Genomic DNA, 27,019 nt, shown 5'->3' with positions numbered 1-27,019 from the left:
ATAGCTGGAATTACGGCCGTTAAATTCTTGAACAAGGTGGTTGGGCAGTAACTACCGTCTGGTAGGTGGGTAGGCCCACCTGCCCGGATATAAACACTCCAGTGCAGGTTGATGGCTACCCGTGACTTGCTTCTCCTGCTAGTTCCACAGCAAGGCGAGCGAGAGCGTCCAGTCTTCTTCCCCTATTCCCTCTACTTCCTATGGCTATGCCGGGATGGGTGAGGTGAATAGGAGGGATCCTGCAGAGTGCTCTCCATAGGATTCAGCATTGGGAGACTACATTCCTGGAGGGACCTTAGGGTCCTACTGGACGTACGTCCATGTCGTTGAGGAAGGATCTTATGTCAAAACTGGAGACTGTCTCCATGGCTTTTTCTGTCCTTTAGATGGATTTAAATTTGCAGTCCCCTATTAGCTTGGTGGAAAATTTTTCAGATTTTGCTTCGGCGGTCCGGAATGTTAGGAGCAGGCATCCATGTCAACTAGTTAATATGACCCCTACTGAACGTATTTCAGGTGGATGCCCATTGATTTGGGACGTAAGCCCACAAATTCTTTCCATTTGTCTTGCCCTTGTGCATGTGCTGTCAGAAGGCATTCCGTTTTGAGGGGAAGCTACGTCTTGAGTGGCCAGACTAACGACAGTTGGTCAACAGTCTTCTGAACATCTTCCTTGTCCCGCTTTAATCTTGAGGGTCCGACTTCTACATAGGAAGGGTTGTAGTCTTCTTCTGTAGCATGCATGTCCAACATGACCCTTCAAAAGGCAGGTGTCATGTTGTGACCACATCTCGGATGCGTGATAGTGCAGTCAGCCGGCATCTGTTGACAAGTCCGAGTGCTTCATGATCTACAGTGTGGACTTTGTATTGGTTGATCCAGATCAGTCAATTCTTTGTCCTATTGGTGTGTTGCTGTACCCATGAAGGATCGACACCCTTCATTGAGTGTCGGTGTCTTTATCCGCTGGAGACTGCTGTTGCAGAAGTGTCCAATAATACGTTTTACTCCAAGTCTTACGAGATTGTGAGAGACTTCTCTGCTGTTGAATAGTCTAGTGGATGGGTACATGTCATCACTCCGAAGAATATGTTGGACCGGAAGATAGATGAGGTCTCATTATGACCATATTTATATCTTTCTTCCTTCGGGTCTGCCCACAGGCCCTTGGAACCTCCTTTCCTTGGACCGGTGGTGGTTGCTTGCAGGTTGTGTTTGCTTACCCGGCTCCTTCAAGAGGACAAGTTGCATCTCACCTATGATGTGCGGTTCTAGAAGTAAGAAGGATGCAAGAATGACTGGGTTCTCCACCTTCCCCTCCTCGTCCTTATACTCCTCTTCCTTTAGGTTGAGGATAGGACTCAAACTTATGCGGGCTAGTTGGGCGATTGATGCTGTAAGCTTACACATCGAGCTTCCTTTCTGTTTTTCTTATCAGAATCATAGAAGCAATCCCACTCCTTCCTCTAGCAAGGGGAGGAAGGAGACTGGCAATAATGCAAACCCTTCCCAGAACTTTGCAGTAATGCCTCTTGATTCTAAATATTCTTCCCAGCCTTTTTTCTGATGAGTTATGATTCCTCACTCATTTCAAAAAGGCCCAGAAGTCTGTCTCTTGATCATGCTGCTCCTATACTCTGATCAAGTTGTCAGAGGCAGGGTACTTCTCACTCTTATGACCAGGAGGAATAGCCCAGTTGGGTAGAACTCCAGTCAGTTCTAGAGGCTCAATCACATTATTCTCACCAATCAGTGAGTCTTCCTCATGTAAAGGACCGAGGGTTTGTTCGGGCAGTCCATGGGTTACGATGGGGGTTCCGATCTTGAGACGCATTGTAAGCTGAAAATCATCATCAGCCGGAACATCGTCAAAAATCCTAAGAAAACCTTACATTTAATGGTTTGGGTGCATTAAAAACCATGTAAACTGCATTCTTATTGCATTTTTCATCAAAAAAACCTTCAAATATTGATTATTTTGCATTTTTGGAGTCATTTCTTCTGCCAGATCAGCGTTGTAGGCGTCATAACCCTGGATCATGCGTCATAAACCTGGAAATAATGTCTGATAATTATAATTGAAAGGCGTTGTAACCTCGGAACGTCGTAAGCCGAACCCGTTATAAGCCGGAGACTGCCTGTATATTGTGTAGGAACAAATCACAATTTCATACAATGAACTTACCTGTCAGATATATACTTAGCTAAGACTCCGTCGTCCCGACAGAAATTCGAATTTCGCGCCACTCGCTACCGGTAGGTCAGGTGATCTACCTGCCTGCCCTGGGCGGCAGGACTTAGGAACCCTTCCCGTTTTCTATCATATTTTCTCTGTCGCCGGTGGTATCAACATTGTTGTTACTACCTCCTGACTGTATTTCGCTTTTCAAGACTTTTTGATCATCTATATTGGATTTCTTGGTGACGTACTGGATCGTTTGTTTTGGCATTCGCTACCTGTGGGATCTGGTATTTGGACTTGCTTTTGATTTTTCTGATAGAATGTCTGATTCAAGTGTTAGTGTGAGAGTGTGTGTGAATGTAGGCTGCAAGGTGAGGATACCGAAGGCTTCGGTTGATCCTCACACTGTATGTCGTAAGTGTAGGGGGTTTGACTGTTCTTTAGCTAACACCTTGTATGAGTGTGAAAAGTTGAATGCTAATGAATGGAAGACTCTAACTCTTACTTGAAGAAGTTAGAGAGGGTAGAATTAGACGGGCTGCACAAAAGGGTGTGAGTACAAGGCCTATTGAGCCTTTTCTGAGTCTAACTCTCCTCTGTTAGTTAACTGGATTTTGATTCTCCCTATGTATCTGAACCCTCACAGGCTTTTGCATTCAGATTCGGCTTCTGAATCGCCAATCTGAAGGCTACGTCTTCGGTAAGATGAAGACAAAAAGGCGGCCATGCAAGGTAAGGGAAGTGATAGTGAATTACTTAGTGAAGTGAGTGTTCCCAGTGTTGTGGAGGGGGCGTCTGACCGTCCCTGCGATGCTCCCAGGCCTAGACTCTTCAAACTCACATACCCAGAGAGAAGGAAAGTCGAAAGTCGTACGGAGGTTGTGGGGAATCCCCACGGTCAGGCGTCCCTTCAGCAGGTTCTGTTTCGCTACAGTCTGCTCAGGACCGCTTTAATAGAAGCGTCCTACGAGATTGTTTCTCGTCGTCCGGTTTCTCCTTCACCTAAACGAGGGTGGAAGGACTCGGATCTTTCTAGGCCACTGAAAAGGCACTGGAAAGAACGCGCGTTTGACTCGAGCCCGGAGCGCTTCTCGGAGGAAGCCCCTCTTCTATCAAGAAGGCTAAGATGGTCTCGACGCCTCCTCAAGTCGGTAGTATGAGGAATACGCACATCCTTCGAGTTCTCACTGCTTCTTCTATTGAAGGGACGGCTGGTGTGGCTTCCAAGAAGATATTGCTAGCATGTACAAGAACAGTTAGCTTCTTTGCTTGGAGTTCTTTCGAGGGATCCCCCTCGACAAGAAGGACGCTAGACTTCCTATTAAGAAGTCTCGTCTTCTTTCGCCTGCCAGAGCGTGAAGCGTCCTTCAGGCATGAAGAGCCTTACAAGCGCGAGACGTCTTCCAGGCGCGAAGATTCTTTCAGGCGTCAGGAGCTATCCGAGCGAGTTGCTCTAGACAAGGATGCGCGAGGCGCCACCAGCGCGAGGAGTCAGCAAGCGCGAGGCGCCAGCCAGGCGCGAGGAGTCAGCCAAGCGCGAGGCGCCAGCCAGGCGCGAGGAGTCAGCCAAGCGCGAGGCGCCAGCCAGGCGAGAGGATCAGCTAAGCGCGAGGCGCCAGACAAGCGCGAGGCGTCAGCCCAGGCGCGAAGATGCCAGCCAATGGCAACAAGCTCCAAGCCTAAGCGGCGAAGCGCCAGCCAAGCGCGAAGCGCCAGCCAAGCGCGAAGAGCTTGCCAGGCGTGAGAAGTCAAGCAGACGCGAGACTACTAGTAGACTTGAGAGAGAATCTGTTCACTCAATGAGTCCCTCTCCTAGTAGGAGTTTGTCGCCAGTAGAGAGAGAACTTGGTGAAGATCCTCTCGTTTTTCAAGCCGATTCTCCGCACGGTGTGGACGTAGATTCGGAAGATGAGGTTAACAGTAGAGAAGGGTTCTCTACTATAGAGTTTTGACGGACCTTCTTTTTGCAGGAGTATGGAGATTCGTTGACTCCTGCGGCTCCTCCTTCGACCTCGATCACTGTTTTCGAGTGCGATCGTACCGAAGTCTTCGTCGGTGTTGAAGATGAGACCTACGATCTCTATGAAAAGAGCTCTACAGTCTCTTGACAAGTGGATGTTGTCGAAGAAGGATCTGGGCAGAACCACCTTCTGTATGCCTCCAGCCATACTTTCTGGTAAAAGAGGTGTCTGGTACCGAACTGGGAGAACATGGGCCTTCTCTCCCAGCGTCGGCTGAAGCGGACTTTTCAACCTTGGTTGATTCATCGCGTAGCAAAACGCTTTGAATCGAGGTTCGTGTGACTTGGGCGATTTCTGAGACTGATCATCTCCCTCAAGGGCCTCTTCCATATTTTGGAAGTGTTTTAATTTCCTAGACTGGTCCCTTGGGGTGATGTCTAAGAAGGCTCATGACTCGGAAGGTCTAGACCCCGAAGTCATTCTTAGTATTCTGTCATGTATTGACAAGGCAGTACAAGACGGATCGGGAGAAGTCTCCTCTCTCTTTGGAGCGGTACTCCTTAAGAAGAGGAGTATTTTTAGTGCCTTCTTAACCAAGGCGGTTTCTCCCTCACAGAGAGCAGCCCTGGTTTTTCGACTCCCATGTCAGACTTCTTGTTTCCTTCTCAGTTAGTGAAGGACATTTCTCGCTCACTGACTGAGAAGGCGACACAGGATCTTCTCCTTCACACTGCAAGGAAGAAGAGACCCCTAGTTGCGGTTGACAAGAAAGGACCGACTTCTACTGTTCAGCCCTTTCGAGGAGGCCCTCCCTCCAGAGCTCCCTCTAAGAGGAGAGGTCCTGAGAGGAGAGGTAAAGCTTCTTCCCGTCCCTTTAAGAAAGGGAAGTGAGACAGACAACCTCCAAACACCAGTGGGTGCCAGGCTTCTCGAATTTGCAGACGCCTGGACATTCATAAACTCTAGACGCCTCTTCGATGTCTATAATCAGGAAGGGATATCTTATCCCCTTCCAGGACAGTCCTCCCCTAACGACTATTCCGCGGGAACTGTCAGCCAGATACAGGGACCCTGTACTGAGGGATACTCTTCGTCTGATGGTGGATCAAATGTGGGACAAACGAGCTATAGAATTAGTTCTGGAACAAAACTCTCCGGGGTTTTACAATCGTCTTTTTTCTGGTTGCGAAAGCCTCGGGGGGGCTGGAGACCAGTACTAGATGTCAGCGCTCTGAACAAGTTCGTTCTAAAGGAGAAGTTCTCTATGGAGACTTCGGCCTCAGTCCTTGCGGCTTTACGTCAAGGAGATTGGATGGTGTCTCTGGATCTCCAGGACGCTTATTTTCATGTCCCGATTCACCCTTCTTCGAAGAAGTACCTCCGTTTCATGACGGGGGGAAGGATCTTTCAGTTCAGGGCCTTGTGTTTCGGCCTGTCCACAGCTCCTCAGGTCTTCACAAACCTGATGAAGAATTTGTGGCAAGGTTTCTTCACCTCTAAGGCGTCAACATCTCTCTATATCTGGACGACTGGCTCATCAGGGCCAGAACAGAGAGACAGTGTTTGGAGGACCTTTCTTTGACCCTGAGACCTGATAAAGGCGTTGGGACTACTCGTGAACCTCGAGAAGTCACAGCTGATCCCCAGACAGAACTTAGTCTATCTGGGGATTCAGATGGATTCTCGGGGTTTTCGAGTACAGGGGGTCCTCGAGTTACGATGTTGATCCGTTCTTACGATGCGTCGTAACACGATTTTCAGCGTAAGTCGGAACATTGAAAAATACCACATGATTTAATGTAAATACCTATCAATAACAACGAGAGAACAATTCCTTACCTTTATTAGTTTGATTGGCTTGCACACTGGAGAGGAAGCTGCGGTGCTGGAGAGACTGGGGGAGGTTAGTGAAGAGAAAAAGAACCTCCAGAAGTTGCTGGAGATGCTGAGGCAGGTGATTCAATTATTAGACCACTACGCTGCTTAGTTATCACTGTCGCTTTCATAGGAGCAGATCCTTTCACATGTTCAACGATGCGCTCTTTATCTTTGATAATGGTAGCAACGGTTCAAACGGCTAAGGCCAAGCGAGCGGCCAATGTTTGTTGGCGTTTCTCCCTTCTCAGATCGCTTTATAATGTCCACTTTAATTTCCATGGTGATGGCCTTCTTTCTTCGATGCACTACCATCAGAAGAGTCCGCCTTGCGCTTGGGATAGCCATAACAAAGAGCAAAAAGTTACAAAAACGATACAACACGAGGGAGAGAGAGGCAGTGTAACAACCAAAATGGCGTATGGGCGAGGAATGAGCGTAGCGAAGCGACGCCGTCCTCTCCCCCACAAAAAGCGTATTCTTACCTTCTGTGCGCCCGGAACTAGTTTCGCGTTTGTTTAACGTTGCTTACGACGCTAAAACCGCGTAAGACGGAACGACGCAAAATATTATTTTTTATATGTTATGGGGGCGCGTTCGTAAACCACGAAACATCGTAAGGTCGAGGACAGACTCGTAAAAACCCGGAGGGGGGGGGAACTTAACTGTATTTCCTTCGCAAGAGAGAATTGTGAGAGGCTTGGAGAAAGTCTCTCTCTTCTTAGGGAAAGAACGAACTTCGGCGAGGGAATGGTTAAGCCTTCTAGGGACCCTTTCCTCGCTCGAACAGTTCTTTCCTCTAGGAAGACTTCATCTTCGTCCTCTTCAGTTTTTCCTAAGGAGATCATGGAATTGGAAGACGGGACTTCTCTCCGACAGTTTTTCTCCTTCCAATGGAAATGAAACCACACCTGCAATGGTGGTTGTCCCCTCTAAAAGAGAACAAGGGAATTTCTCTGGAAGTTCCGCACCAAGCCGAGTGTTATATTACAGACGCATCGGAGAAGGGTTGGGGAGCAACACTGGACCGAGAGAAGTGTCAGGCACCTGGAAGGCAGCACAGGTGTCCTGGCACATAAATTGCAAAGAACTTCTGGCAGTTCACTTGGCTCTAAAGTTCTTCGAACCTTTTGTGGCAAACAGTGTGGTCCAAGTGAATGTGGACAACACTACCGCCCTGTCCTACATTCGGAAGCAAGGAGGAACACACTCCTTGTTCCTATACGAAATAGCAAGAGATCTGCTACTTTGGACCTCCCAGAGGAACATCTCCCTCCTGACAAGATTTGTTCAGGGTACGAGAAACGTCAGGGCGGACAGACTGAGCAGGAGAAGCCAGGTCCTTCACACAGAATGGACCCTTCATTCAGAGGTGTGTCAGAGTCTTTGGGATCTTTGGTGAACTTCACGCCCTTGAAGATGAAGTCGGCTTTAACAGAGACTCGGCCTTCTGCTCGTTTAGAACACTTTTTCTAGCGAAAAATGAAAACCCCTCGAATCCCTGGCCCAAGAGATTCGAGATTAAAGGCTTATCGAGTCTAGTGGGTAGAGAAACGAAAGTCTCTTTGCCCTGTAAGAGCCTTGAAGTTCTACTTACAAAGGAAGAAACAATGGGAGGCTCTAGGCAAGGTCTTTGGTGTTCGATTAACTTGGACCCCACAAGAATCATGTCTAAGAATGCATTAGCTTTCTTCATAAGGAGCGTCATTACAGATGCTCACAAGTTCTGTCCTGACGACCTTTTCCGCTTTTTTAAGAGTAAAAGCTCATGAAGTTAGAGCAGTGGCGACGTCTCTCTCTTTTCAGAAGAATATGTCGCTAAAGAAAATAATTGATATGACATATTGGAGGTGCAATTCGGTATTTGCATCTCACTATCTTAAAGACGTTCGCGTGACCTCACGAGAAATGTTTTTCTCTGGGGCCTTTCATATCGGGCGGATACGATACTGGGTACGGGAAGCAGAAAACACCAATCCTTAACTTTGTACATACCTTCTACTAGATATGTTCTAGATTTCTGCTGACAAAGAGGGCTCGGTGCTGCACTGGCGGCCAGTCACTGTTGTTCAGTAAGGAACTCTTGTGATATCTTTTAGAGGAGTATTAAAAATTTTTTTTTGAGAATTTTTGTATGAATGCGTATTAGGTTTTTTCGAGTTATGGGTTTTTTTGTTTGTAAATGAGGTTTCGGGGATAAAAAAAACTCAGAACAATTTCTTTATACTAACATGGTGGTTAGGATCAGGTGGTCGGGATTTTTTGGTTGTGTGGCTCCTTCATAAGGTGTGTTGTCATAGAAGTGGTCCAGTACCCATTGACAAAGTCCTTTCAGGCTCTGCTGAGTAAGCGGTTCATATACCCATCGCAGACCCACAAGAACTCTTAGCCATAGATCACATATCTTGCTAAAGTCTTGAGGTGATGCAGACTACCGGGCTACAGCCACGAAGTCTACCACCTATCAGGTAGGAACCAAGGTTTTTCTTTTATACCTACAACATATGTTGTTTACCTGTCTATTCCATTTTAGCTGTCTCTTACCCTCCACCAAGGGTGCCAATCAGCTAAGTATATATCTGACAGGTAAGTTCATTGTATGAAAATGATATTGTTATAATACAATAAAGTTTCATACATACTTACCTGGCAGATATATACGATTAATGGCCCGCCTCAGCCTCCCCTCAGGAGACAGGTGGAAGAGAGAAAATATGATAGAAAACGGGAATGGTTCCTAGTCCTGCCGCCCAGGGCAGGCAGGTAGATCACCTGACCTACCGGTAGCGAGTGGCGCGAAATTTGAATTTCTGTCGGGGACGACGGAGTCTTAGCTAAGTATATATCTGCCAGGTAAGTATGTATGAAACTTTATTGTATTATAACAATATCATTTTTTAAAGTAAATTGTATTTTTCCTAACTACGTATACAAACCTGAGGTCCTTTACATTTATGCCCACCTCATGCCACCCTTTGATCTGAACCTGTGCCAAAAGGCAAAGTGGAGTGTTTACATCTGAGCAGGCAGGCCTACCTGCCTACCATACAGTAGTTACTGCCTAACCACCTTGTTCAAGAATTTGACGGCCGTAATTCCAGCCTACGCTGAAAGTAATTCCTTATGAAAGGACCTCAGGTTTGTATAGTTAGGAAAAATACAATTTACTTTCAAAAATTGTGATATTTCCAATGCTCTCGATAGTTATCTCATTCTTCTGTTAAGAGGAAATTGACTCAACTTCACAATTCCATGCATTTCCATTAACTTATGCATCTCCTTAACTGCTTTGAGATGTTAGATTGTCCCCTCGCAATAAGAAGATTTTCAAGTTATCATAGGATCTATCCTTAATTGAAAACAGCCGTGGCCTGGGGTTAGAAGTAGTGATCTGTGTATTGCTGAGGGTGCCATTCTAAAGGAATTTTCAGCACCTGGAACCATGTAGCGTCAATGTTTTCTGTTAAGAGATAATAAGACTTTTCACTGTCTACTACCAAAGTTATCGTTCCATCTGTACTTTCCTTGTTTTTGCATCAAGTACTTTTAGGTTTTGCTGAGGATCAGCACTGTAAGGTGTTGAGATTGAAGACCCCTTATCTTTATATCAGCTTCTCTCTCGAGTTTAGATGCAGGTCTAAACTTTATCTGAATTTACTATGAAGCCTTTTATTTAGCACTAGCAACAGATAATAAGTAAATTTATTGCCAACACTCTACTTAAAGCTGTTGTAAAGGGAATGCTATTTTATCTTTATGCCTTAGAGCTGAGGGTGATGTTAAGGCTACGTTTTACAGTGACCTGTAAGAATTCCAATGTTACCTCCTTAGTGGGGAAGAAGAGGAAACTTTGCTGTCCTGTTGGGACAGTTAAAACTTAATCAGATAGGTTGAACCTAGAACATCTTTATCATCTTTTTAGAAACCTTGAATATCTTTGTCAAAGGTTAATCCTGGAAGAGGCAAAGTAACCTTTTTTTGTGGTTTTAGGAAACGATGTCATTGTCAAAGGTTAAGCCTGGAAGAGGCAAATTAACCTTTTGTTTTGTGGTTTTAGAAAAGCTAGCTGTCTTTGCCAATGATTAAGCTTGAAGGCAACATTAACTTTTTGTTTTGTGGTTTTAGAAAACCTAGAATGTATTTGTGAAGGTTAAGCCTGGAAGAGGCGAAGTTAACCTTTTGTGTTGTGTTTTTTAGAAACTTATAACACATTTGTCAAGGAACACGAGGTCCTCTGTGACGTATTTGATTAGGCTAGTGCATGAGAACTAGCTCCATATCTTCTATCTTTATTGAAGGTAAACGTTCATAATGTGAGCAGCAGTTGTAACTTCATTCAGTGTTAAGTCAATTTGTTGCTTCAGAATAGGATTGATGTGGCGCAGTAGAAGTGCAATTCAGTTTTTACCCGATCACTACCTTAAGCACCTATACAAAATCGTGTTTGAAACAGTAAAGCCCTCATTCCACTCTTAGTAGTGGGTAGTCTTTCCCTGAACCGAAAAAAGATAAATTCTTTGGGGTCTCTTGTTTAAATCCCGGGTTTTGATATTTTGGGAAGTGTGAAGGTACAAATTTTCTACAGGAGCGTACCTTTTTATCATAAAGGTATTTATTTTAAGTGACTGTCGTTTTATAGGGCTTTTGAACCCAGGCACAGGGGTCCCTCATACTGCTTGTGTTTCATTCTGGCTGAATTGAAGCAGTTTTCTCCGCAAGGCTGCTGTTTGCTGCACATATATGAAAGCCTTGCTCCCTGAATGGAATCCAACTTCTGGTGGTAGTAAAAGCCAGGAAGGACTGCAGATCAGGTTAGAATGTTTTGGGTTTCATGAAGAAACCTTAAGCTCGAATGGGTGAGTGTATTTTTGTCTAGCTGCACTACCCACTATCCTCTTCTTAATGTGGGAATCAGCTGACTTTTAACAGTAGGTAAGATTCATCACAAATAATATAAATTTTCATAATAAAATTTATTATTTGGATACTTTCCTACTGTGAAATAGACCCACCCAGCCTCCCCACAATTTAGTGTGCTGTCAAGGAGAATTCTGATAAGAGTTAAAACATTTAAAACACACCTGGTGGAGAACAGGTAAACTAGACAGTCATCCGGGCAGCCATTTGATATTTTCTTTGAATGCCGACTCTCCTAATCGGTGCGGATATAGCTAACTTTAACAGTAGGTAAGTATCCAAATAATAAATTTTATTATGAAAATTAATACTTTTCATCATAAAAATGTATTTAGTCATGAAAAGAACATAAAAATACACTAATTAATTAATATTTACTGTCGGAAAAACCCACGAATAGGCGAATTTCCTGTGAATAATTTTTAGATATGGTCCAAAGAAAAATCCTTGGATAGGTGAGAGTCTGTGAATATTGGGAACGTGAATGGGGGGGTTGACTGTACAGTATGTAATTGCCAAGTATTTACATGATCAGAGTCCTCCCTCCTCCCCTCGCATGGACAGAAGGGCACAAATAAATTGAAACTTTTTACTGAGTTGTTCCACTCTTTCCACAAAAGTGGGCGGGGCGAGACGCCTACAAAAAAAAATAGTACTACCACAAATAACATGGTAAGTATATATAAAACTTTATTTTATCAGAAATATGTCATTTTAGTTTACCTTTATGTAAACTATCCCTACCTAATTGATACTATTGAAATTAATGTCGTTAATGTGTATAGATGTTTAGAAAAAAAGGAACTTTTCCAGTCAGATGGCGAGACATAAACATTAGCAGGCAATATTTATGAACGTGGTCTTTAATTCTTCTTCTTTCTGCAGGCAAAATCTGGCACTAGATGTATAGCTTCAAACAGATGCCCACTTACATGACATTGGTGTTAGATACTTCTGTCCTAAATGAATGGTGTTGTACAAAAAATAACTGAAGGAATCAGCGTGGTAAACTTGATATAAAAATGAGAATAACAGGACTTATTCCTGCACGGTTTCTAACATTGGTGTCACACTTGGTCCTCCTCATCAACATCCTGCTTGCAAGAGTAAGTGCTGTACTGTAAGTCATGTAAATATAATTCTAGTCACAGATCTAGATGAGCATATTATTAAAAATTAGGGTTGGACTTGACAGAGAAGGTGCACCGTAATTCTCGCCCCTTAATTATATTGCTTATTGTTATTAATTCAGTGGGCTTGTTTTCCAAAGCTGGTGCAATAAAATGCGGCAACTTTGTTATAGCTGTCACTCATTCTGTGTGCCCCACTGAAAATGCCTGTGTTTTGATTGAAAACTTAAATTTCATAAAACCAAATCAATTCTGTGTGCACTGGTAGAGGCATAAGGATTACAGAAAGTGCTGTGACTTTCTTCATTTATATTGTATGTAAATGATTAATGTACTTTTAAAAAGGTGAAGAAATATTCCTTATATTGTGGCAATACATTAGTTCTATTTTACTTATTGATGATGTTTTATGGCATAGTATATTTTTACAATGCTTACAGGTTTATGTATTTAAAAAAAATGTTTAACTGTAGTTATAAAAATGTAGCACAAGCATCCTAAAAAGTATAGAAAAATATAACTTGCTTGTGTGTCCATATTTTGCTTCTGATGGTAGTTGTGAATTTTACTTTTAAATAAAATATTCTCCAAAAGAACAAATATGAAATTTATTGTACGTACTACTATTGCTTATGAATAAACAACTATGCTCTAGAATATCAACAAATCCAGATGTGGTCCAAGCATTTGAAGGCCATTTTTTACCTTGAGTTAGGAGGACTCTGTATTGTCACTTGCAACAATGCTTTATTTGACAAAGTACATACAGTATTAGGTGTGAATTATAAGTATAAAAAATATAATTTAATTGGATAACACAGATACTAAGCAGCATTCTGTTATATGTTTTCCCTGTTCTCACTAATTCTTTTTCCTCCTAATGGACTTCATTTACAGTAATAAGTTTCCAAATGTAGGTATGACCAATACACCATAAATCAATTATATATGTGTATAGTTAAGAAAATTACAGTATGTACCATAAAACATAAAAAGATAAAAAGGTAAACTGTATAGATACTAAATATTTGCAGTTAATCACTGTAATTAGTCACTGTCTCTATCAGGTATTGATTTACAAAGTTATATCTGTACTGTATCTGTAAATACTATCTATAACAATCCCATAGGGGGTAGTGCCATCAGTGCACTTCACGCAGTGCACTGTAGGTATTACTTAAGGTTCTTTGCAGTGTCCCTTCGGTGCCTAGATGTAACCCATTTCATTCCTATTACTCTTACCTCTGTTCACATTCTGTCTCTTCCATCTTACTTTCCACCTTCTCCTAACAATTGTTTCATGGTGCATATGCAAGGTTTTCCTGCTGTTACATCTTTCAAACCTTATTTCTCTAAATTTTCCTTTTAATGCTTAATGACCTGACCTATCCATAAAAAAGTTGTACTTATGTTTTGTTTTTCTTTTATAATTTTAATTGACCCAAAGAAATATAGTAATTGCTTCAAGCCTGACCCAAACCCTTACCGTGTATGGGATCAATGCTGCAGTTCCAACTTCTGAACACAACATTTATGCTGTGTATCCTCATTTGTGATTCTTTATCCACAAGAATACTACCGAATGATTTATTGACTTATTCTTTTAACACTAACTTTTTTTGCATGCACTACTTCTCAGTTACTTTTTATTTTATTTTCTTAACCGAAGAAAGAATGACTCTTGTGAGGGTACCTGTTATTATTGTCACCACTGACATTGAAATATAGTAGAATGTAATGGATTTTATGTTGAACAAGGCAGATTGTAAAAAGATGGGTGTAATTTTCTTTTTCATGTAAGTGACTTACTAAACAATTACCTAGATGAAAGCGTCCTACATTGGTAGTCGAAAATTCAAATTTGGGTGGTGGCACTGCCATTGTTAGGGTAGGTGAACTGGATCTGCCCATTTTCGAGAACACCGGGTACTGCTGAGCAAACGACCAAAAATTCATTTGTTCCTACTCGTAATACAAACCCTCGGTCCTCTACATACTTTCAGTGGAGGCTGGAATTCAGTTGTAAGAGGATAACAAGGTAGTTAGGCAGTAACTGCTTTTCTGATAGTCAGGAGTCCTGTCCGACCGGACGTAAACATCTCTGTCATGAGAATTGTAAAATTGTTCCTTTAATTTGTCTTTTTTTTTGGGGGGTGGGGGGGGGGCGTTTATGAGTGTTTGTGTTTTGTTGTTTGCTTTAATTTTAATATGCAAACCCAAAACTTGGATAAGCCTCTTTGCCCCCCATTTGTGCAATGCGTTTTCCCAGTGCCTCAGTGACGTGATCGGTATTGTCTTGACCTGCCACCTCGGTGGCCACGAGTTCAATTCTCGGGCATTCCATTGTGGAGTTAGAGATGTGTATTTCTGGTGATAGAAGTTCACTCTTGACGTGGTTCGGAAGTCACGTAAAGCCGTTGGTTCCACTGCTGAATAACCACTGGTTCCATGCAATGTAAAAACACCTTACAAACAAACAGTGTGTTTGCCCTGGAGTTGGGGGCAGAAAGTGTGGAGGTCTTTGCTCAAAAATGGATGTGGATCCTTACGTCCTCTGCACTAAGTGTCGAGGGCCTGAGTGTGCTAGAGACAATCCTTGTGATACTTGTATCTCTTGGTCGGCAGAGCAGTGGGTGAGATACAAGGGGAGGAAGCGATTGTGGGGTAAGTCATTCAAGGCTTCATCGGAGGGCTACACGCCCCCGTCGACCCTGTTGGTGGCTAACCCATCATCTTCCTTTCTCCCTCTGTGTAAGCTTCCCCATCTTACTCTTTTCTCTACGGGGGAAATGTTCCCTTCTGCTTCTTTGTTTGATTCATCCTGTAGAAGAAGGGGGAGGCATGCCGATCTGGAGCTGTATTCGGGAAATTTTGCTCGCTCTGGAGAGGATCCTTCTCCTTCGGGACGAATAGGAGTTCTCTCTACTAACCCGACTTTTCCTCCCTCAGGTGTGTCTTACTCCGCGGTCGGGGATCTGCAACAGGCTTGGGCGAATCTGGGGTTGCCTGGCGCTCCCTCATTCCAGGGGCTGATGGATAATTTTTTGTCAGCCCCTGTGACTCATGGGGTAGAGTCGAGGACTACTACATGGGTAGAGTCGAGGACTACTACATTTTGATGCCTGTGTATGCGGCACCGCCCCACTTGGTGTACACCCAGCTCGTAACTTCGGTTACACCTGCTGCGGTCGCATCGTTGGTGCCGCATACTTCGAGTGTGGAATCTTTTCCTCCTCCTCCTCCAGGCTATGCAGTCTTCTCTCCCCCAGCTGGGTATGATCATCCGAAAATGTCCCCACTTGATCTTCCGCCTGTCTCCGTCCCCATGCCTACTGCCTCTGTTCCTGACCATGTGAGTGCTGCTGTGGCGTTGGCGCCCCCAGTCCAGCTGCTTCGGCAACTGCTTCAGTGGCTCCCTGGATGGGGGATCTGTCTGGCGTGCTGAGGAAACTGACGAAGAAGTCAAAGAAGTAGTGAAGGGTGTCGTCATCTTCCTCCTTGTCTTCATCTTTGTCGTCGTCGTCTGCCACTTCTTCAGAGCTCCCCCCCACTGAAAAAGAAGGGAGCTTTCCCCCCCCCCCCTCCCCCCCCCCCCCCCTCCCCCCCCCCCCAGAATCTCGCTCTGGGACTTCTAAGGGTTTGTCTCGCTGTCTGGTGAGATAAGTGGGCCTCCCCGCTGGTCCTCCCGTTCCTTCGGGAACAGGAACCGCCTCACCACCCCCAGGGGCGCGCAGGGTGGGGACCGCAAATGTGATCGCTGCTGCTGGTATTACTACTTCTAGTTGTGGAGGTTCTGCCTCTAGGACTAGGACTGTCTCAGGTGCTCATTCGCGAGTTTCTCAGGGTGTACGACAGCTAGAGTCAGTGACGCTTAGTCCGCTCACCGTCACGACTTGGGCCCGGTGCGGAAGGAAGATGAGAGTTGCTCAGGCAATCGTCCGGCTCCCAGGGGTGATATGATGGTCCCACGGGACTGTGCACGCGGTGAGACTGGTAGGAGGTCCCCTGTTCAGTCTTCTGGAGGAGCTTCCACTTCTTCTGAGATTGTGACGCATAGTGAGGATGGTGCCCTCTCTCGTCATGCTGGTGGATACCAGTCTTTTCCCTGTCACGGACGGTCCAGGTCTCGAGTAGCATTTCCCTTAGCATGAGAGAGAATCGCTATCATCCTTGGAGGAGTGCTTCTCCACAAGGAGAACACTCTTCTAGACCTGTGAACCAATCATCACTGCGGGCTGGTGATTGCTCGCAGCCCGCTCTGTCCGTTAGTTCTGCTAGCAAACCCAGTGGTAGCATCAGATCTTCCTCACCTGTCCCTTCAACCTCCTCAGGATACACCATTAGGAGCGAGGCGACCTCCTCAGGATCACCAGGAGGAGCGAGGGCGTCATAGACATGGAGAATACTTGAGTTTTTGTGGCCTCATTGCCGAGTGCTAGGAAGAAGCGAGTGTGGGGTATACGTGAGAGTGATTGTGTAAGGTTGCTATACACGTTGGTGAATGTGGACGATGAAAGGTATGTTAGGGTGCGACGGGTGATGACAGGTAGTGTTAAAGAAGGTGATAGTTGGAAGTATGATGAGTTGAGAAAAAGAGTTACGGTAGATGAAATTGTTAGTGATGGCAACGGAGCGATTGATGCGGATGTTGTGGAATAGGCGGAGTGGGATGAGCCATGGAGATGAGGATTTTGGGGGGTCTAAGCTTCCAGAATTTAAAATAGTTCTGGAAGACGATACCCCCATATATCAGTGTCCCTGACACTTTTCCACCCTATCGCATGAGAGATTGAGGAGCAGTGTGAAGAGCTTGAGAGAGTAGGAGTGATAGAGAGGAGTAAGTGCCTGGAATAACCCCATAGTGTCCCTGTACGAAAGCTGGATGGAATTTTGCGGATGTGTGTGGATTACAGAAGGGTGAATGAAGCGACTGTGAAGGAGCGATTCCTGATGAATGTAGTGTCTGATTGTGTGTACAAGATGCATGGGATGAGGGTGTTTACCAAATTAGACCTGGTAAGGGGCTATTATTATAGATGCCTCTTGAGGAGGGGAGCAGGCCAGTTACAGCTTTTTCGAGTGGTAGTTGCCACTATCAATTTAAAAGGTTGAGTTTTGGGTTGGCTAATGTGCCTGCTGCCTTTGATAGGGCAATGAATGTAGTTTTGGCTGGGTTTGATAGGAAGAAGGTGACTTGTTTTGATAGATGATATTTTGATTGTTTTTGATTGCGAGTGAAACTGTTGAAGAGAATATGGAGTTGCTTGAGAAGGTGTTGGAGCGTTTGGAAGAGGTTGGAGTGAAATTGAAGCTTGAGAAGTGTACAAGGTTGGCCGGGGAGGTGGAATTTCTTGGACATAAGGTGAATGCAAGTGGTGTAAGGAAGGACAAAGTGTTTGTGCAAAAGGTCAGAGAATTTCCACGTGCCCAGACTGTGCGTGAGTTGAAAGATTTTTTGTGTTTGATTGATTTTGGAAGGAAGTTTGTTAGGGACTGTTCGGGGATAGGAAAGCCACTGACTGAATGGACAGGGAAGAGAAATTGCACTAAGTTGAAGTGGGATGAGTGAATGGTGAGAGCATTTGAGAAATTGAAAGAGGAGGCTGCAAGGGATGTCACCTTGGCGTTCCCAGATTATGGTGAGGATGCGAGTAGGCTTGAACTTTACATGGATGCTAGTGAGTTTAGTATTGGAGGATGTTTAGTGAAGTTGCAAGAGGTGAATGGAGAAGAGCAATTGAGAGTGATAGTGTATGTAAGTAAAGCCTTTAATAAAGCGCAACGAAATTACTCGGTAGTTGAGAGAGAGCTTGCGGCTATAAGGTTCTGCGTGAAAGCGTTGAAAGTGTTTTTTATGGGGTAAGATTTGTTATACAGACGAACCATGAGCCGTTATTGTATATGATTAAGAAAGAAAGTGTGAATGCTAGAATTGCGAGGACGATTGAGGATTTGAGTGAGTTTGACTTTAGATTAGAGTATGTGCTGGGGAATAAGAATGTGGTTGCGGATGCAATGTCGAGGATGCATGGTAAGGGTGACGATCCCATGAAAAGCGACTGGGATCCCAATAGAGTGCCTGAGAGTTTGTTTGTTTTCGGCATTGAAAGATTTGGAGAGTAAGGGTCTGGTTGAGGGAGTGCCTGAGAGAGCAAATGAGCTGCAAGTAAAGTTGATGAGTGATGTGCCGAAGGAACGGGCATGTATTGAGGAGCAAGATAGGGGAGAGGAGATGTTGTCGCTGTTGTTGTTGGTGGTAGCGGAGTTGTTTGGGGTTGAAGTGTTTTTGTATTTTGGGTGGGACAGACCATTTGAGTATAGAGGGAAGCCAACTGCAAATAGTGAGCATGGGATTTTGAGAATTCAGTATGGGAAACACGGTTGTAGTTGGTTAGCCAGGAAAGGGGATTGTGAGGGGGATTTGAATCAGAAGTATGAAAGTGGGGAAATAATTGAGAAGGAATGTGGGGAGGATGCTTGTGGTATGAATGATCAGATAGATTCAGGAATGAATGTGTGTATGCATGGAACCCAAGGGAAAATGGTGACATTTGTCAGAGTGAATGATAGTGGGTACTGTAGCTTAGTTGATACGGGGCGCAGGTTTCTCTAGTGAGTGGGTCAGTGGTAAATGAGATTGAGAGATGGGGAGTGAAAAGACAGTGTACAAGTGTAAAAATGCATGGGTTAGGACAGGGAAGTGTTTTAGTATGGGAAGAGGTACAGCTGAGGGTTAGGTTAGGGGAGTTGGAAATGGTACATAACTCTATAGTCATAGGGGAAGATGATATGCCGGCTTGTTTTTTAATAGGGATAGATTTTTTTAGGATTCATGATGTGAGTGTAGACATAGGGAACGGGGTTCTTAGAAAGGGGTTAGTAAGATAGCAAGGATTCATGATAGCAGTGTGTTTGTGGCAAACTTTGTGGGTATTACTGATGTTGCTAGAAGCGAGAATGATTTGTTGAGTGAGGAAGAGATTGAGGAAATGCAAGATAGGTGCTTGGAGATAAGTAAGTTGTGAGCATGCATTTTGGGAGGAGTGCGTGTGGAAGATTGGCTGTGTGAGTTGGAGGTACAAGAGGTTTGCAAGATGGTTTGTAATGTGCAAAAATGTAGTGTACTTTTTGTACTAGGAAGGAATGCATGATAAGGGAGTATATGTGCTGCTGTTTCCCAGTGACTCAGTCATGAGTATGTGCCTGTTGGTCCATGATTGGTTTGGGCACATGGAGGAGAATAAGTTGTGGGAATGCATGAGAGAGAGACTATTTGTGCCTGGGTTAAGCAAGATTTGTGTGGATGTGGTCATTACGTGTGAAGACTGTCAGAGGGGAAGTATTATGCGAGCCCACCTGTGTTGCAAGTGCAGATGAAAGAGCCATTTGAAATGCTTGTGATTGATTGTGTTTCATTGCCAAAGACTGTGAGGGGCATGTGGGAATGATTGTGATGGTGGATCACGAGTAAATTTGCCTGTGCGGTTCCCATCAAAGATAAGAGGAGTGAAACCATTGCATGGATGGTGGGGCAAATGATGTTAACTATATGTGTGTGTAAGCCAGCAAAAATGTTGAGTGATAATGGGCCTGAGTTTGTGGGGTGGGAATTTGAAGAAATGTTGAAGGAATAGGGTACGTATTGTCCATGTATATTTTACTCCGTATATGCCCAGTGCGAATGGTTTGGCGGAAAGGACTGTTAGAACGATGACTAAGATTTTGCGAATGATGAGTATAGGTGACAATGATTGGGATATGAATGTAGGATGTGCAGTGTGGGTATATAACGTACACTGCAGAAGAATATTGATATATCCTTGTAAGTACGTGTTGAATTTTGAAACGATTGTTAGGCTGCTGTTGGGTCTGTCAGAGAGTGATCAGGATTTGTGGAAGAAAGTGAGTGAAAGGTTTGAAAGTTTTAAGATTGGAGATAATTGAAAGAGGTGGTTGAGATGGGGAGAATGAATGTGAATAAGGTAAGGAAGAAATTTGAAGGGCCTTTTGAGATTTTGGAAGTGGGACTGAGTGGATTGAGCCATGTGTTGGGGAAATTGCGAGTAGATGGGGGTGTGGATGAGGTTAGGGCACACCATAACCAGCTCCGTAAGTGGAGGGAAGTACCGCAGTATGTTCGGGAGAATGCGATGAGTGAGTGGTTGAGGGTGAATAAATGTGAGCCGAGTGTCAGTGAACAAATGGTTCTGGAAGATCGGCAGTTGGTGTTGGTTGAGTATGGAAGAAGCGGAAGAAGGTAAGGAAAGGGAAAGAAAAGGAGAAACGTGAACTGCATGATAGAGGGGTTAGTGTTAGGGTAAAAATGGTGGATAAGGTGTGTAATACAGATGACTTTGAGGGGAGGAATGATACTTATAGTGTGTGTGGGTTTGAATTGTCAGGGTTTAGTGAGATTTCGGCAGGAAGGGAATCGAAAACAGTGGGCCCCCCTGTATTTGTGTTCTACGGATTTGCGGACTCATGGATTCACGGATTTCTCTCTGTGGATTATATCTACCCATTATGTGCAGGGAATTAGCCTATTTGCGGGGTTTTCCGATGATAAATAATCACTAATTAGTGTATTTTTGTTATTTTCATGCTTAAATACATTTTCATGATACAAAAATGATTTACTAATTTTAGAATATTAATATTGATCAATACGGTATTAGTGAGTTTAACCCTCTTACGCCGACTGGACGTATTTTACGTCGACATTTTTTGTCTCCTGTGTGCCGACTGGACGTATTTTACGTCGACTTACAAAAGTTTTTTTTAAAATTTGCGGAAAAATACTTATAGGCCTACCAGCCTAAAACTTTTGAATCACGCGCCTTGGGGGATGCTGGGAGTTCACGGATCAAGGTGATGTTTTGTTTACAATCGTTACGCAGGCGCGCAAGCACGAATTTCTTTCTTGCCTCACTAAAAAGTGTCTGTGACACATCTCGGAAATTATTTCGTCACTTTGACATAATTTTGTACCATTGTAAATTAGCCGTTACATGAAGTATTATATATGAAAATGTGCGCATTTTTATGTAGAATACAACAATAAAATACTCATGATTGTAGCTTTTATCAGTTTTGAGATATTTTCATATAAATAACAATAATTGCCAAACTTTCAACCTTCGGTCAACTTTGACTCTACCGAAATGGTCAAAAAACGCAATTGTAAGCTAAAACTCTTATATTTTACTAATATTTAATTATTTACCTTAATTTTGCAACTAATTGTAAGTCTCTAGCACAATATTTCGATTTATGGTGAATTTATGAAAAAACTTTTTCCTTATGTCCGCGCGGTAACTCTTCCGAAAAAAATCATACATGCGATTGTGGTAATGTTTGCACCATTTTAAAATTAGCCGTTATATAAAGTTTTATATATGGAAATGTGCGCAATTTCATGCACAATACAACTAAAAACAACCCATGGTTGTAGCTTTTAACAGTTTTGAGATATTTTCATATAAATAACGATAAGTGCAAAAATTTCAACCTTCGGTCAACTTTGACTCTACCGAAATGGTCGAAAAACGCAATTGTAAGCTAAAACGCTTATATTCTAGTAATATTCAAGCATTTACCTTCATTTTGCAACAAATTGGAAGTCTCTAGCACAATATTTCGATTTATGGTGAATTTATGAAAAAAATAAAATTTTCTTTACGTCCGCGCGGTAACTCTTCCGAAAAAATCATACGTGCGATTGTGGTAATGTTTGCACCATTTTAAATTAGCCGTTACATAAAGTTTTATATATGAAAATGTGCGCAATTTCATGTAGAATACAACAAAAAATAATTGAAGGTTGTAGCTTTTCTCATTTTTGAAATATTTGCATATAAATCACGTAATAGAAAAAAAACCACGTTCGGTCAACTTTGACTCTACCGAAATGGTCGAAAAACGCAAATAGTAAGCTAAAACTCTTACAGTCTAGTAATATTCAGTCATTTATCTTCATCTTGAAACAAATTCGAAGTCTCTAGCAAAATATTTAGATTTATGGTGAATTTAAAAATAAATCTTTCCTTCCCTCCGCGCGCGGATTCTCCGCCACAAATCTCCGAAATGCGTACGTCCCATTCTCGGAATATTTGCTCCGTTTCATATTAGGCATTTCATAGAGTTTTATATATGAAAATGTGCGCAATTTCATGTAGAATAAAACGAAAAATATTTGAAGGTTGTAGCTTTTCTTATTTCCGAAATAATTGCATATAAAAAATATATATATAAAAAAATTTGACATTTGGTCAACTTTAACTTGTCAGATATGGTCGAAAACTGCAATTGTAAGCTAATACTCTTACAGTATAGTAATATTCAATCATTTTTCTTCATTTTGAAAGAAATTGGAAGTCTCTAGGACAATATTTAGATTTATGGTGAATTTTTGAAAAAAATATTTGTTTACGTCCGCGCGTTATGAATTCATGCATTATTTTGTGATAATATTTTCTCTGTGTTGCTTTTATCGTTTTACAATGTGTTATATACCAAAATGATCGCAATTTAGTGTACATTACAACGAAAAAAAAGTAACTTGTTACCTTTAAAAAAAAAAACAAAAACCGTTTTGCGCACAGCACGATTTGATACAATTATATATGAAATTTCGTTTTTGCGCTATCATATATCGCATTATTTATATATGATAATGATAATTTTTTTTCATTTCTGATGGTTGCATACTAAACTTCAGGCAATGACAAAAAAGGAGCCAAAAATGAACTACTTAATCTTGAAAACTAAGCGCACTGTGATTTTTTGAAAAAAATATTTTTTCCGCTTCCACGCTCACTCCGAAACACCTCCGGCATACGGGAGACAATTTTTTATTTACCGCTCCGGCGTAAGAGGGTTAATAAGATTAAATGATATCACATAATAGCAATAATAATTCTCTCTCTCTCTCTCTCTCTCTCTCTCTCTCTCTCTCTCTCTCTTACAGAGATGTATGTTTTTTGAATGATAGATAAAGGATTTACTAATTTTCAAATATTAATATTAATGTAAAGAGCAATCATTCATTAAAGAAAATACTACAGTGAATTAGTAATATTTTAGTTTATAAATTTAAAAAAATATGTAAGAATGAAGGAAATCCCAGTCTTCACGCATCTTTCTTTCAAACTCCAGGTCCAAGCTGAGGTCCAACAGCTGTCAAATATATCAAGTAATTTGACAGGAGGGGAGGGAGTGTCGCTTCTCTCTCTCTCTCTCTCGTCTCTCTCCTCTCTCTCTCTTTCTCTCTCTCTTATCCTGAGATGAATGAGATGAAAGATTTTTATGGTACACGTATGTATAATAGGTTTATTAATATTTTCAATTAATAATAAATAATAATAATAATCAATAAAATAAAATAATAATAATATAATAATAATAATAATAGAATAATAATAATAATAATAATTAATAATAATTAATAATAATAATAATAATAATAATAATCATCATCATCATCTTTGTCGGGACCTGGGCTTTCCAGTTTGGCATTTTCTTTAGTTGGTGTCTGACTGTGTCTGTCGTGATCTCAGTGAATCTTTGTTTTATTCTCCCTGTTTCTTCTTCCTTGACTTCCTGGAGCCATGTTGCATGTTAGTTGTGTGATACCGGATTGCTCCATATGTTTTCCCAGAATCTCTTACTTGGTTCGGCTTCAGGAATTTCTGGGTGGTCGTCTTCCCCTCTTAGTTGGCTGTATAGTCTTTTCTGGTTGGTTCCGAATAGTTTGTTCTGTTGGTATCCCTTATTCCTGTTCATGTACCATTGGATCTTATGTGCTTTGGCCTTAAGCCTCTGTTTTACATCTTCTATTGTGTTGTTTAGTCCCCTCTCTTGTACTTTGTATTTCTCGTTGAGTTCCTCCCTTGTTTTCTTGCTTCTTAGCCTTTTTTCTGCCATCTCTTTCAGTTTACTCAAGTCAGATCTCATCACCATGATTTGCTTTTCCAGGCGCCTTTTCCAAGGAGGTTGCTGTTTTGGTTTCTGTTGGGTTGGTTGTGCTGGTGGTGTTGGTGTTCGAATCCCCATCAGCTCTGCTACTAATCTTGCTTCTGCATATGCCAAGTTATTTGTTTCTGTGATACTGGTGGTGTGTATTATGCCCATTATTTCATTGACCTCACTTGTTTTCTCCCTTAATTTCTTGGTGTTGTAGGCTTTCATGGAGGGGATCTTTGTTCTCTCTGTATCTGGCTCCATCCATTGTCTAATCTTTTCTACCCATTCCGTCCTCTCTGTTACTTCGTCAGTGTTTCTTCGTGTGTCGTTGTTTGATACCTCATCTTCCCTGTTGTCTTCTGTGGTATCGTCTCTCAGTTCGTCTTCGTGTAATTCGTTGTCGTATGACATTTCCCTTTCCAGTTCTTCTCTTTCTGTTGGGGAGAGCCAGTTGTTTTTCTTTATGTTCCTTACTTGGTCTGCCAGCCTCTGCTCTGTTTGGGGGGTGCTATTCCTCTCATTCCAGATGTTGACCAATCTTCTTCTATATCCTCTCTCCGTCGGGTTGGTTCTGATGTAGCATCTCCATATTTCCTTATTTTCTTCTCTTGTCCATTTCTTCCTTTTTGCTTCTGTAGCTCCAATCTCAGGCTGTTGATTACTGTCGTTGTGGTGATCAGTTGCTGGATGATGACCTCCAAGTACCTGACCGTCTTCCCCTTCAATTGGGTTGAATACCTGGTTGCCGGACGAAGCTCCTCTGTTGCCAGAGGTTCCATTTACGTCGTTGTCGTTTATTCCTTCATTTCTTTCCATCATTGCTTAGTTTTGCTATTTAACCCATAGCTGGACCCTACCCCATCAGGGATAGGTACTCATTTACAGCTGAGTAGACTGAGGAAATTATGGTAAAGATCCTTTCCCAAGGAATTAACGCCGAGAAGAGCGGTCACCCATCCAACAACTGACCAGCCCCAATGTTGCTTAACTTGACTTAAGTCCATTGACGACCTAACCCACTCCTCCACGGCTACTACTCTTCGTAGTAGCCATGATTCCCATGACAAAAGTACTACAGAAGATGGATGCCGGGTACCAACTCAAGAAAAGAGGCAACAGAATCAACCATCTGATGTTCATGGACGACATCAAGCTGTATGGTAAGAGCATCAAGGAAATAGATACCCTAATCCAGACTGTAAGGATTGTATCTGGGGACATGAGGATGGAGTTTGGAATAGAAAAATGTGCCTTAGTCAACATACAAAAAGGCAAAGTAACAAGAACTGAAGGGATAAAGCTACCAGATGGGAGCAACATCAAACACATAGATGAGACAGGATACAAATACCTGGGAATAATGGAAGGAGGGGATATAAAACACCAAGAGATGAAGGACACGATCAGGAAAGAATATATGCAGAGACTCAAGGCGATACTCAAGTCAAAACTCAACGCCGGAAATATGATAAAAGCCATAAACATATGGGCAGTGCCAGTAATCAGATACAGCGCAGGAATAGTGGAATGGACGAAGGCAGAACTCTGCAGCATAGATCAGAAAACCAGGAAACATATGACAATACACAAAGCACTACACCCAAGAGCAAATACGGACAGACTATACATAACACGAAAGGAAGGAGGGAGAGGACTACTGAGTATAGAGGACTGTGTCAACATCGAGAACAGAGCACTGGGGCAATATCTGAAAACCAGTGAAGACGAGTGGCTCAAGAGTGCATGGGAAGAAGGACTAATAAAAGTAGATAAAGACCCAGAAATATACAGAGACAGGAGAATGACAGACAGAACAGAGGACTGGCACAACAAACCAATGCACGGACAATACATGAGACAGACTAAAGAACTAGCCAGCAATGACACATGGCAATGGCTACAGAGGGGAGAGCTAAAGAAGGAAACTGAAGGAATGATAACAGCGGCACAAGATCAGGCTCTAAGAACCAGATATGTTCAAAGAACGATAGATGGAAATAACATCTCTCCCATATGTAGGAAGAATGCAATAACGAAAAATGAAACCATAAACCACATAGCAAGCAAGCGAATGCCCCGCACTTGCACAGAACCAGTACAAAAAGAGGCATGATTCAGTGGCAAAAGCCCTCCACTGGAGCCTGTGCAAGAAACATCAGCTACCTTGCAGTAATAAGTGGTACGAGCACCAACCTGAGGGAGTGATATAAAACGATCAGGCAAAGATCCTCTGGGACTATGGTATCAGAACGGATAGGGTGATACGTGCAAACAGACCAGACGTGACGTTGATTGACAAAGTCAAGAAGAAAGTATCACTCATTGATGTCGCAATACCATGGGACACCAGAGTTGAAGAGAAAGAGAGGGAAAAAATGGATAAGTATCAAGATCTGAAAATAGGAATAAGAAGGATATGGGATATGCCAGTGGAAATCGTACCCATAATCATAGGAGCACTAGGCACGATCCCAAGATCCCTGAAAAGGAATCTAGAAAAACTAGAGGCTGAAGTAGCTCCAGGACTCATGCAGAAGAGTGTGATCCTAGAAATGGCACACATAGTAAGAAAAGTGATGGACTCCTAAGGAGGCAGGATGCAACCCGGAACCCCACACTATAAATACCACCCAGTCGAATTGGAGGACTGTGATAGAGCAAAAAAAAAAAAAAAAAAAAAAAAAAAAAATAATAACTCTAATTACAAAAATCATATGTGAAAGTATTTTACAGAAATACTATAATAATCTTTCCATTTCCCTATCTCTCTCTCTTACAGAGATGTATGTTTTTTGTGTGATAAATAAATGATTTACTACTTTTTAAATATCAATATTAATGTAAACAGCAATAATATCAATTCATTAAAGAAAAGACTAAAATGAATTAGCAAGACTTTAGTTTATAAATAGAAAAATTATGTAAGAATGAAAGAAAACCCATTTTACTCCGCATCTTGTCTTTGAACTACAGGTAGCCAGGCTGAGATGGCT

General features: G+C 42.5%; 1 protein-coding gene across 1 annotated transcript in view; it reads left to right on the top strand.

Moving 5' to 3' along the window:
- Nucleotides 1–27,019, top strand: part of LOC135203567 (transmembrane protein 107-like) — a 95,752-nt gene that overhangs the window by 33,339 nt on the left and 35,394 nt on the right. Inside the window, exon 2 of the mRNA XM_064233316.1 lies at nucleotides 11,821–12,041. Within this exon, the coding sequence (XP_064089386.1) occupies nucleotides 11,958–12,041 (84 nt within the window). The 5' untranslated portion in view covers nucleotides 11,821–11,957. The remainder of the gene's footprint in view (nucleotides 1–11,820; nucleotides 12,042–27,019) is intronic.

The sequence above is a fragment of the Macrobrachium nipponense genome, chromosome 36 (assembly GCF_015104395.2).
Source record: "Macrobrachium nipponense isolate FS-2020 chromosome 36, ASM1510439v2, whole genome shotgun sequence".
NCBI classification, from domain to species: domain Eukaryota; kingdom Metazoa; phylum Arthropoda; class Malacostraca; order Decapoda; family Palaemonidae; genus Macrobrachium; species Macrobrachium nipponense.
This window is presented reverse-complemented; position numbering and strand designations above follow the sequence as displayed.